This window comes from Chaetodon auriga, chromosome 21 (assembly GCF_051107435.1).
Source record: "Chaetodon auriga isolate fChaAug3 chromosome 21, fChaAug3.hap1, whole genome shotgun sequence".
Taxonomy (NCBI): domain Eukaryota; kingdom Metazoa; phylum Chordata; class Actinopteri; order Chaetodontiformes; family Chaetodontidae; genus Chaetodon; species Chaetodon auriga.
The window spans coordinates 5,992,027-6,004,840 of NC_135094.1; the positions used below are offsets into that span (position 1 = coordinate 5,992,027).

Here is a 12,814-nt window from a genome sequence, read left to right on the forward strand (position 1 = left end):
AACGGCGCTACGTACATCACGCAACAAAATTGGTCAACGATACTAAAATAGAAGATATCCTCAATTAAAGCAACACCATTGTCATTATAGCCAAATTCATGAGGGTAAATATTTACGTATAATGGCTACAATATTAAAGATATTCAAATAAAATTCAATACAAGTCGTTATTTCGCTCAAGTCAAAAAGGAGTCATTTACAAGCGCCCATATTCTGTTAACTGAAATTAAACTGCCACAACATTTAATCATAGAGCCATTTTTGTGTAGCATCATTCGGAAAGGGCTCATTTGTCATGGGCATTGAAAAGGTAACTTAATTAAATTTATAACATAGAGGCTATGCTGTGTCACCCAACCTGAAATGAGGCGTGTTTCAATGTATAGTATGCACCAGTAGATGGCAGTATAGAGCTAGGAAACAAGTGTGAGAGGAGCACAATTCCTTAAAATGATGAGGCCTATTACGCCTATTACATTTAGGAAGTACAGACCTCTGTTCCTCAGCAGCAGTCACCACTGGGAGCCTCTTCATTCACTGGTGTCTTTTTCATTCACTGGTGTCTCTTTTCCTCTGGCTCTAGGTCCGTCACATAGTTCAACAACTGGCCCTGCTACAGGAGTGTTAAAAGCCAAGCCAAATTAACAGCCAAAAAGAAAATAATAGCCGAAATAAACATAGAAATAAAAATGGAAATAAAAGAGTCCATGATAAGAAAAGACATACATCTTTTTTCTTGACACTTTAGGGCACTTTAGACTAGTCTGTAAGATCTTTCCATTTTTAAATTCAGATTTACTTATTATACCAGAATAGCCCTACTGTGTATTTACCATGCTATGATTATCGTTGCAAGCAGAGCAGTAAACAAAGTTTGTTTTCATTTTGCATTGTGATTTTCTTCCTTCACACACTGGTTGTTGTATTAAGGAACAGGTTATGGTTTGACAGTTCCATTGAAAAGCTTTAGATTGGGATCACAGAGTCAGGCAAGACTGATCAAGCTGACTGATTGGTCCAATTCTGACTGTGTCTGTCAGTCACATTATGCTTATGCCAGTAGGCTACGTTTTGTACTTGTACTGTCTTCTTCTGCAACTTCAAATACTTTTCATTGTTGATCATGTAGCATCTATATTGCTCCAAACTCCAAAAGGCAGATATGCCTCCAACAACAGTAAATTAGCATATTGCAGTGTTTTATTTGCACATTTACAATACATTTACCCCGCTATTGTTATATGTTTCAGCTGATTAAGTGGTGGGACTCTGCATGCTGTTACACCATCAGTCAAACTCAGTGGTAATCAACCCCCCTGAGTCCACCAGTGCTTCTACTCATTTAACTTCATGTGAGCCAAATAAAAACTTCATAGAGATTCTGTGGCACTGTCTCCTTATCCACTATCCATGTTGTGAAGGAGGTTCCTAAGAAAGAAGAAGGAAGCTTTTTTTTCTCCCTCATGTCTCTCTAGCTGTAATTAGATTAGACTAACGGGCAGCGCATGGTTGGTCACCTAATCAGATGCCTCATAACGTGACAACTTGGTGTTGCCCCGCTCAAGTCCACTGTGCAACATCAGTCAACCACAGAGGCCGAGATGTTTCCCCTTTACCTTCAGTCACGGTGAGTCATTTACTATTTCACACAGGTACATGACAATAAGGTTTAAAACCTTATTATGAAGTCATAGATGACTCTAGGTTTTTGTGAGAGTCCCAAATGTTACAGCTGCCGTTCTACAGTGGCCGGTTAGACCATCTCATGTATTTTGACTCTTGTGGCAGCACTAAAATGGGTAGATGTTGATGTCATTATCTGCAGCTGGTCTAGGAACTACTTCAGTAATATGGCAAAGAAATTGAATCAGACAAGAATGTGGGTTATTGCAATAGCAAAGTAAGTCTATCCAAAGAAAATACCTGAATGAGTTGCAAAAACGTAATACATTATTGACAACAAAACCAAAACAATAAAATAATTGTAGGCTTTTACAAACAAGCAGTCCACAGATGTATGCTGAGTAAACTGTTACAGGGCAACGGATTGGGGAGGAAAATACAATCACTTATATATAATTACTTAAGTTGTGTGTACTCGTTTTGTTTGCAAGTAACTGAGAGTTACTAACTCTGGAAATTAATTCTGTAAAGTGTTTATAAATGAAAGACCTTGATAACTTTGAAATCACTTTTTTTCCCACCTTGATAGCACAGATTTGTGTATGCACCTGCGTGTGCGTGTGTGTGTGTGTGTGTGTGTGTGTGTGTGTGTGTGTGTGTGTGTGTGTGGCCGGCCAGTTAATTTTTTGTCCTGGTCGCAGTCTTCATGTTGCTTTTTAAACTTGACAAACACTGTAGACTGAACTTTACCCTGACCAGAGTTAGTGCTGCATTGGGGGTGCAGTGTCCCTAGAGGGCATAATAATCTTACTTATTAAGTATATCGTTTTACCCAACAGGCTATGGATACCTGGAAAGCTGCAAAAACGTCCTTTAAGATGTCAAAAAGCAAAACGTGCAGAGACGCAAATGTAGAAATAGACAAATGTGTCGTTCAGTTTCCATTTCATCGGATCAAGTCACAAAGATAACTTAGAAAGTCCTTTTCAGCAGGGTGACTGTCAAAATCTAATCATTGCCAAGATTAGTCTATATTTGACCGCAAATATATGCGGTGCAAACTGCCCGGTTTTTAAACTGTCGATGAATGACTCCTTAGTTTCAAAAGAAGCCAAACGGCAAGAGGATTTTACTACCAAACCCAGTCCGCACAAGTCAGAGACAATAAACTGTTCAGAGGTCAGTTTCGACTATATGTATCAATAAAACACACTGAAGAAAAAGAACAAAAACCGATCTAGAGTCAGGTATCTGAATAATTCCGCGTCCCGACAAACCAATCAGCTGACAGCCGCATGACAGGCAGGCCTCACGCATGCGCAGTAGCCCACTTCTGGTATCAGGAATATGGCAGCGTCCTGAGCGCTGTTGGGGGGAGTACGCCGTTACTGAGCACCTTCAGCATCAGAGTGGGAAAACTGAGAAGCACCGGCCGCAGTCAGAGGAGGGTGGGGGGCTGAGGGACATCTACGAATAACACCCGCTAGCGATATTACAGGTAAAAGCGCCCGTTACCACCTGCCACTGTCTTCAAGCCATCTTCTCCATGTTTGCTTGATTGAACCCCGCTGCTAATGCGACTAGCTAGCTCTCCCCCTAAACCTGAGGGATGTGCTAGTTAGCCTGTAGCTTGTGGCTAACCCAACATTAGCCTGCCACAGCCCCTCTTCTGCATTTGGCAAACATATACTCATAACAGACGTGTCCGGACTGTCTTTTGTTCGAGTTAGGTGGAGCTATAGCGTCGACATCGCTCAAACGGTCCTGTCGTGCTTGTTTTTAGCCGCACAGTTACCCGTGTAGGCCCGCTGCAATGAAGTAGAGTTTGGCTAAACGCTTGAGAGCCAGGTAACGTTAATGCTGCTCGTCATGGATTTACTAGGCAGATCGGGAGCCAGCGCACATCCCCAAATAGACTTAAGAATCGCCTTTAGCTGTTTTAATACATTGTTTTTATCGTACTTTTTTTTTTTTTAATCTAAAGTCACATGTAAAAAAAAAACAGCAAGTTTATTCTGGTTTGCAAGCAAGCGGTTCTTGAAACCCTTAGACAACCACATAAGATGAAGTGGAGTAAGTTCCTGACCCCAAAGTTCTCGTCTTGGTAGAGGGATTGCTTCATGGAATTGGCAAATAATGGGAGGACATTGCAACATGTCTTCAGTGCAGAAAAAAACTTTCAAGAAGAAAACCACAATGCAGAAACCAGCATGATATTACGCGTTATGTTGTCTGTCCATGTCAAGGCCATGTCAAACATTTGACTCTGAAGGTCCAGATGCCTCCTGTGGATTTTTCATCTTAGTGGCCAATGCTCTGGTTTGGCTCATTTTATTGTACTTCTCACAGTCCTGTCGGTCCAGGTATGGTGAAAGCTTTATATTCAACATAGTTGTAACTGGAGATAGGAGTGAAAAATGATTAGGGCCATATAATGATGTAATGACACGATAGCTCGACCCTTGTACCTGCACTGATGCTGAAGCAGTTTCCTTTTCTACATGCCTTTCAGAAGGAAACAGGTGATCCAATTTTTTTGTGCAACAGCTGTGAGAGACAGTGTAGAAAAAAGAATAGGCAGAGCGAAAGAGCTGTTTGAACAGTGTTAAATAGTAATTGTCATGACATAACCTGTGGCTGTAGTTTAGTCAGTCGGTATCTCCGAGGCAGTTGACTGTATTCTGTCGTCTGTGTTCAGGTCTTGAGATGGGTCCCATGAAAAGGTTTGGTACAGTCCCATTAGAGGTGCTGCTTGGTTGAAGCGAGTATATGCTATAGGATTCTACAGACTGTCAGTTATATTGGCAAAAGCTGTGTTAAAGTTTCTGAAAAGTGGTGGGACCTGTCTGGAACAAGTTATCATGTAAATATTGTGTGCTCTACTTTGGGCCTGGTTCCATTTATGTTTACGTCACAGTCCTCCTGTTGGCTTTTTTCTTTTTTGCTAAACTCTGTCAAGGATGGCTGGCCCATGAATAATTGGCTATTGATCTGCATACGGGCAGGAAAACCTGGGAGGGGTAATCACATGACTCAATCCTGGAATCTGCCCTGGTCTTCCTTTTTTTTTTTTTTTTACACTCATCACAGCACACACTCCTCACAGTAATATAATAAAAATTGCACTGCCCTCTGCAGCAGCAAAGAGCACGCTGTGCGCTGCTTGCTGCTAACATCTCCTATTGTGCGTTCCATCAGCCCCCCGCTTTGGATTTGATTCATTATGCAGCTCCATGAATGCATGTTTGAAAAAGAAAACTGTTTATGCAAAACTTGGCCCTGGACTGTTCCTTGCACCTTTGTTTCCCCAGTACAAGCATCAATTATCGAAATGCTGAAACTGGCTAATTTCTAAAGACCCTCGTGGAGTGTTGTGGCTTCTGAAAACAGCTTGTATTTGCGTCTTGAGTTCTTTGAACACCACACAGTTGTCCCCTTGGTGAATGGTGGATTCCATCATTTGTGGCTATTTTGCTGCTCCCTGCTTCAGTTGCACACTGAAATGGAGAGGAAGGAAAACCGGAGTCAGATTTTTCCAGGATACTGGCAGAGTGCTGACACAGGTTCCCCTTGTCACTGTGCAGCCGCAAGCAAATTACTGCGTTAAGGAGGGGAGAGGCAGTTATTCCCTCCATATGCTCTATTCTGATTTGTTGACTTGTTTGTCTTTGATGCCATTATCTCTAATTTGTTTCTGTCACAAAGTGTCACTCCTCACCATCTTAGCAAAGCTTTGGGTTTTGTCCTAGCTGAAACAGGGAACACTTCAGATTTAGTTACAAAAACAAGGATCCAAGTTAATCTGTTGTCCAGGTTTGAGAGTCTCTAGCTGTCTTAAAGGTTAAGTCACAAGGATTTTTCATTCAAATGAGGCACTGGGTTGTAACTGTATGCCTAACCCCTGTTTATCCAAAGCGATCAATAGGCCACACTGTCTTTGCACCAGACTTTATTGACACATGCTCCACTGGTGCACTGTTGTGTTGTTTTTGTGCTTATGATATCAGGCTGAAATGAAAGAGCTTCACTTCCTCTCTGTTTCGCTGAAAAGGTTTTATCCCAGTAGTTGCCGCCTTTAAAATGGGGCCTGTGAAAAAGCACACACGTGGGAGAGTGTGAGGGTATTAAGGAAGACTGGTTTATGATAAACTGGAAGTCATGTGCTACCAGATGCAGCGATTCTGTGGTCACAGCAGAGGTAATGACAGTGAACAATCCGTCTGTCATGGAGCGATTGGCTGCACTGTCGTTACATAATCACTCTTCAGTCTGTATTCGTTGTATGGCTAAGGGAGTGTCTGATGGGAGTCTCTCCCTTCGAGCTGCAAAATGTTGAATGACTGTGTGAAGTGTGTGTGGCAATATATTGCAATGTGTGTTAAACTTGATCTAAAGGTGCAAATTATTTGGTGACTTCGTACAGAGCTCACATTGACCGAGACACAGGTTGTCATTCAACTAAAAATATAGCACTCCCTCAAGTAATGCTCAAATGAAGACCTTCCACCGGTTTATTTTCTGAATCTGTTTCTGTGTTGAGGATGTGCAAAGGCGCCGTTTTTGATCCCAGTCATAAAAATGTTTCTTCTGTTTTGTTTTGTAGGTCCTGTGAAAAGATGAATGTCGTCAAAGAGAACAAAGACCTGGCCTGTTTCTACACCACCAAACACTCCTGGAGGGGAAAGTAAGACCACAGCTTGATTTTTAACCCCACCAAAAGGATTTCAGGGCTGGGTGCATTCTGTGTTCAGCAATGTTTTTGTCTTGGTTTGTTAGGCAGCATTTACCTCAACGTTTCCCTTTATCACCAAACTAAAGACAGTTTGGGAAAATCCTGAAATCCTGACTCAGTGCTTCCATTGTGTTGACTTCCTTATCTTAGCCAAGGATAGTAGGTATGCAGACCGCAGTCAGCAGTCCCTGATGTTTGAAGTGACATTGTAGTGACACACTGACATTTGTGTGCTGTATGGATACAGAAACTTGACCTAAGGGTTCAGATATTAATCATTTTCCTTCTTCTGTCTCTTTATATTTTCATAACAGTTTCAGTAGCTTTCAGCCTACGTTTTACTTGCTTTGTGTAAATAGATTTTCATAAACACTGTATTACATCTTGAGAAGGGATAGGACAACATGCAGTACAGTGTAGTAGAGTAACCTGATATTTTAGTACAGTAGTTGTTCGTCACAAGATACGGACACTGTGGGAGACGAGGTAAATCTCTCACGTACTATCTTCCGTATAATAAATCACAAGGTTGATATTTTTTATGCACTCTGTAATTTAGTTTGATTTTGTTCCTCAATCTTCCCGTTCTGTGAATTTAATTTACAACACGAAGGGATTGTTTGCACTGTTGTGTGTGTACAGTATGTGTCGGGTGAAGCTGCGACCTTATTGTAACACGATTCGATGGTGTTGAGAGAAGAGCAGATGTGAATTTGTACAGAACATTACAGGAGAATGAGCCCAGCACACCGTCCCAAGGTCTGCGATCACCTACTGATCAAACGTATTACATGTCTGAATTCTATCAGCGCGTAGAGAGTCTGTTTGTTTTCAGTTTATAGATGTAAAGTTAATCATTTAAGCCGCGATAGGCCTAAAACAAGGTGGGACTTGGCGTAGATACTCGGTGGCCCTCAAAGCTAAAGGATGGATGAGTTCCAGTTTGAGCTGTGAGTCAGTGGGATCACATTACCAATACCTGTTCTCTAAATGTCTTTGTCCCATTAAGGCCTGCCATTGACTTGGGTAACTTAAGCAGGCCTGCAGAGCATTAGCCATCATCAGAGCTTCATCCTGCTAATGCTTCCTGAAGTGTCCGTCTGAGGGGAGTGTTGATGCATGTGCGGTGGACAGAGGAGGCCGAAACCCCATTCAGAACAGCACAATGACGCAGTTTAAACCCACGTCGATGGTTGATCTGAGCGAATGCACACAAGCCGGCCTTGGTCTGTGAACCTCCTCCTGACCTGGGTTGAACATGGATGAGGGACTGAAACTTAATTTATCTAAATGAACATTTGAAGGTCATTTATTTGAATCTCCGAAGACGGAGTGGGCAGCCATGAGAGAGCACGTGAGCAGAGAGAAATGAAAATGAAATTTTACTCTGAGCTTGTTTTATGTAACTCTGTGGTTCAACAGTGAAAGTGTCCCAATGTTGGCAGCCAGCTAGTTTTTACAGCAGTCTCATATGAAAAGGGTACAAGTCACACACAGCTTTATCAGGTCATGTCATGTCAGGATATCCTCTTTCTTTTTGCTTCATACCAACCTCAGATACTGTGAGCTACTTTTGTCTTCAGAGGGTAGTAAATCATGAAAACTAATTCTCCAGTTTGATTTTCACCAAACCAGGGTTTGTGTCGGCCCATGTGTCCTGGAAGATTTCAGTGTCCCAGACTATTATCTGTGTTAATGGACTATATTTTCCCAGGTTTTTGTGTCCAAGTGACTAATAGGGACAACTTTTGAAGTTGGTTCAGCGCTGAGTGAGAGCGCTGCAACCTGCAGCCGCACAACGTGTTGCAATGTATTCCCTGCAGGTGTTTGCACACCAGTGTAAATCCACTCAAGGTTTTTGCTGCTGACAGGCTCACATTGTTATTCTAAGTGTCAACATTATGGAAATGATCCCTGCAGATATAGATTTTTTTGTTAAATAGTAAGATACTTTTGGTTTTACCAGAAACATCTGCTATATCGCTCTCGCCAAAGCTACCAGACTCCATTTACAGAAACCCTAATTTTATCACACACACTTCAGTCAAACTCGACAGAAACAAAATACAACTAACCAACACCTTCATGGTTCATCTTTCCACTGTTCCAGCAGCACCCTTAATTCACTGAGTTAGAGGAGGAGTGAGAGGGAGGGCGGACATCAGAGAGGCAGCGGGGAAAACGACGTGTAGAGGCAGAATATTTTCACATCTAACCTTATTTTCACCAGACATTGACCATAGAGAATTAAATATCTCCGACTTCAACAGATTTTCCCAGTAAAAAAGTATTTGCTGGCTAACGGCAAGCCCGATTCGGACTTAAGTACCACACTAATCCAAAGCAAAATGTCTGATAGTTGAATTAAGCATGGCCTTAGATCGAGCAAACTGTTTCAGGATCATCTCAGACTCAAACAGTTAGTGTGCCACAGATGAGAGGAGCTCAGCTCTTCACTGTGAGTCTAGAACACGTTCCCAAAAGTGAACTTTTGTCCTGTGAACTGTGAGTATTTTCACTTGATGTGCCAACTTCTCCAAGAACTGTAACTAATCACAGCAGACCGTAACTGTTGCAGGGTTGCTTTAATGCTGCAGCTGCATTTCCCGCCTGTCTGTGCTCATGATCGTCTTTAATTCAAGTCTTGTGACTCTAACTTGCAGAGAATATTAGATTTGTCTCTGTGTGGTCTTACTGGCGGCATTTGCATGATTTTCAACTCAGATTGAGTTTACTGTGTCATTTAAGGGGTCTGACTTTCAAGCACAGAGCTTATCTACACTTTTTCATCGAATCATAGTCTCCTTTGAATCTCCTTTGAGCGCCTTCACACTTCTCTATGTTGTTCTTCCAGTAATAAGGAAGCCTAGCTGCTCCAGAGGTATATTTTTCACTCGCACTTTTACCAGTCCGTCAGCTGTGATTTGACTATCTTTTGTAAGATTTTCAGTCATTTGTTCCCATCATTGTGGGCCTAGACCACTCTTTGCATGTCTGAAATCGAGTGTTTGCTTAGTCTTGTACGGGGGAATATGTGGTGTTGTCCCAGCTTTGTATGTTGTCAGACAAATCTTCAGCTCAGTCTTCTTTGTGAGAGTTTTTATTTAAAGAGTAGAGGCAGTTGTTGAGAGGGTTCAGTCAGGAACAGGAAGTTGCTTAATATGATACATTATGAAACCCTGGAAGTGGAAGGAAAAGATCTAAAGACATATTGGACAGTACGACTGAACGAAGAGGAGCCTGTTATTTATCACAGACATTATCTGTGGTGTAAACTGCATAATACAAACTGATCACAACTGTGGCAAATTTCCCAAACGTATGCAAAATCTTGGCCGTCTTTTGTGCTCAGGTAGAGGCGTGCAGTAAAAATGTGATTCATGGTTAGCCTTTTAAACACACCCTGGACAGAGAGGGTTGGATATTGTCTGTGTCCTGAGATAGAATTAAGGAAAAAAATCACCCCACAGGGGATGAATAATTAACAAGGTTTGTGCTGACACCCGGTTAAGCCAGCCTCTTAACACCAAGGTCAAAATGTGTCGTGAGACAGCACCCTGAGATCAGGACAGAGTCCTGGTCTCAGACGTTTTTGGCCTGAGAGAATGTTGAGACGGAAACCGGAGAGACGGTTAGAACAAAACGAAACATTTGTGCAGGCTTTCTGATGGGGAAGGTGCACGAAAAGGACAGGACGTCCATATAATTGTGGAGGGCGATGGAGACTGACTGTGGGATGTGCCTTGACCTAATATTTTACTTCAGCCTCGCCTCAGGCCACTGCCTGTCCTGTCTGTTTATGTTAGTCTTGTCCTCTGTACACAAGTACGGATGCATAATGTGGAAGTAACCTCTCAATTTGACTTCCTGTTACTCTTTTTTTTTTTTTTTTTTTTTTTTTCTGGATAGAACTAGCCAGTCAGTTCTAGACGTCTTAATGTCGTCCAGCCCTAATGAGGATGTGTGAGAGAGAAAGGAGCCAAGTCAGCATGTTCAGTGTGCAGCCAAACAGTGCTATAGAGGTGCTAAAAGAACAAGCTGTACATAGATGACTATGCATGTGTACCATATACAAATAAACCCACGCTTTTAACTCTTTAAGACTCCATCCTTAAACCCAAACCTAACTCTGTTTTGTACATTTCTTTTACCAAACCCTCCCATGACCCATTTTGTTATGAATTAGGCAAACATGCCAACTGAAACTGTTGTCAAACCACGCAGCGTGCTCGCCTGCTCGTACACTCACGCACTCATACATTCACTCAGCGTAACATGCAGAAAGATGGGCAAAATAGAAGTTCACACTTCCTTCCTACTATGTGAGAAGGCACCACTCTCAGAGCAGTTCCAATGAATTAGTATTAGCTGTTTCTGTGTCAGAGTGACTCAGAGCTGCTAACGTACGATAAGTTGCACCCTTTCATTTTGAAATCGTTACGAGATCTAATGCAGCAAATGTAGAGAAAGAAGAGAAAATCCCAGAGCAGTAATGGCTGTGTCTAACGCGTAGACATTCAGACATCACAGCTGCATTTGCTTCAGTCTGGGATGACATGCTGATCGGCGACTGTGAGAATTAAGGCTGCATGTTTATCACTGTCAAACCAGCTAACTGTCTGCGACTGCAGCTTTGAAAGCAATGAGCTTTTCTCATCATCTTTTCACCCTGTTTGCGCCTTATCTCAACCATCACCTCATAAATATGTCTGGAAACTGACATGATAAAGCTGCATGTGGATGATATCATCAGTTAACGGAGCCACAGTGATGTCACCTGTCCTTTTACTCATCGTTAGCTGACAGAGGGGCTATAAGGGGTTTGCAAATGGACCTTTTCCTCTCACACCACCACACCCTCCATCTGATGCAAGCTTTATGTTCATTGGAAATCTTGAGATCACAAGTTGTTAGAGTGATGCTCAGAGTTGTCAGGGTGAAATTGATCTGTTAGTCTTGCTTCAGCTAACCCTCACATGTTTGAAAGGTTGCCACAGCCTCTTTCCCACATTCGCTGCTAGCGTTATGTGACTGCCCGTGCTGTTGGAGGTGTTGGTGATGGGTAGGCTGCGCTTCTGACTCATCTCTGTGTTCCAGGTACAAGCGAGTCTTCTCAGTGGGGACGCATGGCATTACCACGTACAACCCTACCACGCTAGAAGTAACAAATCAGGTCAGTATGTGTGCAGCCTGTTGAAGAAGAATGCCATTGTCATTCAGGAAGTCCCTCTTCGCTGTAGCTATCAGTGCCTGGCAGGGATGTGCTACAAATACATTAATAAACACATCTATTGCTTACAGTACAAGCACATAATAAGGTGTTAAAAAAGCAATTAGGAAGTGGTTGAATACTGCTTATAAATGCTAAACAGGGGGTGTTTAAAGTACAATGTTACCATAACATCTTTTGTCATGTTCAGACTTTATGTGTGCGACTCTAACACTGTGTTTCTGTCTGTGTGTTGTTGGTACCAGTGGCCTTATGGAGACATCTGTGGTATCGGTCCGGTAGGAAGAGGTCAGGGAACAGAGTTCAACCTCACATTCCGCAAAGGCAGCGGCAAGAAGTCCGAAACGCTCAAGTTCTCCACAGAGCACCGGACAGAGCTGCTCACAGAAGCACTGGTGAGGGCGAACGCTCGTAGCTGCCAGCACTTCACAATGCCTAAACCTCCATAAACGTATTTCTTTAAAGGGTCTCAGAAGTGGTCTTGCATGTGGCTTCTCCATGCCTTTCTGGTTGTGTCATAGCTGCAGATTTTGCTGTGTTGTCTGAAAACAAGCTGCAGCAAAGTCACATAATGTGCAGCGCAGCTTTCGGGAATGCAGTGCTTACAGATCTCAGGCCCTTTGACTCACTGTAGTTGTTCACGACAAATGTGAATCAGCAGATAGTTTGTTGCTGTGTTGAAATAAACTCATTATGCTGAGGTGGTTTGAAACCACAACAAAGGCGGGTATTTCCCCTCAAATTAAACATATTGTTCTAATTTTGCAATGAAAACGATACTTCATAAGTGTCACACAGGGATGATTTTACAGCTGACTTTGTCTCTCTCCGTTTCTTATTCACAGAGGTTCAGAACAGAGTTTTCAGAGGGAAAGATAACAGGCAGGGTGAGTACTGAGATCTATGAATAAAAATCATCCGTTTGAGTGTTTGTTTGTCACTGTGGTGATGCCAAAATGTCTAACATCACGTGTGCTGAACAGCGTTACAACTGCTACAAGCACCACTGGAGCGACACACGGAAGTCTGTGAGTTTAGAGGTGACGCCGGGCGGCATCGACCAGATCGACCCGCACACCAACCGGGTGGTGTGTTCCTATGACTATCGTAATGTGGAGGGCTTCGTCGAGGTCTCTGATTACCAGGGGGGATTCTGCATCCTTTATGGGGGCTTCAGCAGGCTGGTATGTGTTCACGGGTTGTGTGTATGCTGTTATGTGTTGTCTTTA

At 42.6% G+C, this 12,814-nt stretch overlaps 1 protein-coding gene across 6 annotated transcripts in view; it reads left to right on the forward strand.

The window, feature by feature from the left end:
• The first annotated feature begins 2,964 nt into the window (after positions 1-2,964).
• dnajc13 (DnaJ heat shock protein family (Hsp40) member C13) overlaps positions 2,965-12,814 on the forward strand; it is a 28,470-nt gene continuing 18,620 nt past the window's right edge. For 4 of the 6 annotated variants that reach the window (XM_076761310.1, XM_076761306.1, XM_076761307.1 and 1 more), the window contains exons 1-6: positions 3,860-3,986; positions 6,227-6,307; positions 11,453-11,528; positions 11,831-11,980; positions 12,431-12,472; positions 12,569-12,769. In XM_076761310.1, the coding sequence (XP_076617425.1) occupies positions 3,862-3,986; positions 6,227-6,307; positions 11,453-11,528; positions 11,831-11,980; positions 12,431-12,472; positions 12,569-12,769 (675 nt within the window). In that variant the 5' untranslated portion in view covers positions 3,860-3,861. Of the gene's footprint in view, positions 3,122-3,859; positions 3,987-6,226; positions 6,308-11,452; positions 11,529-11,830; positions 11,981-12,430; positions 12,473-12,568; positions 12,770-12,814 lie in introns of those variants that run through there. The other 2 variants (XM_076761311.1, XM_076761309.1) reach the window with 2 other exon arrangements.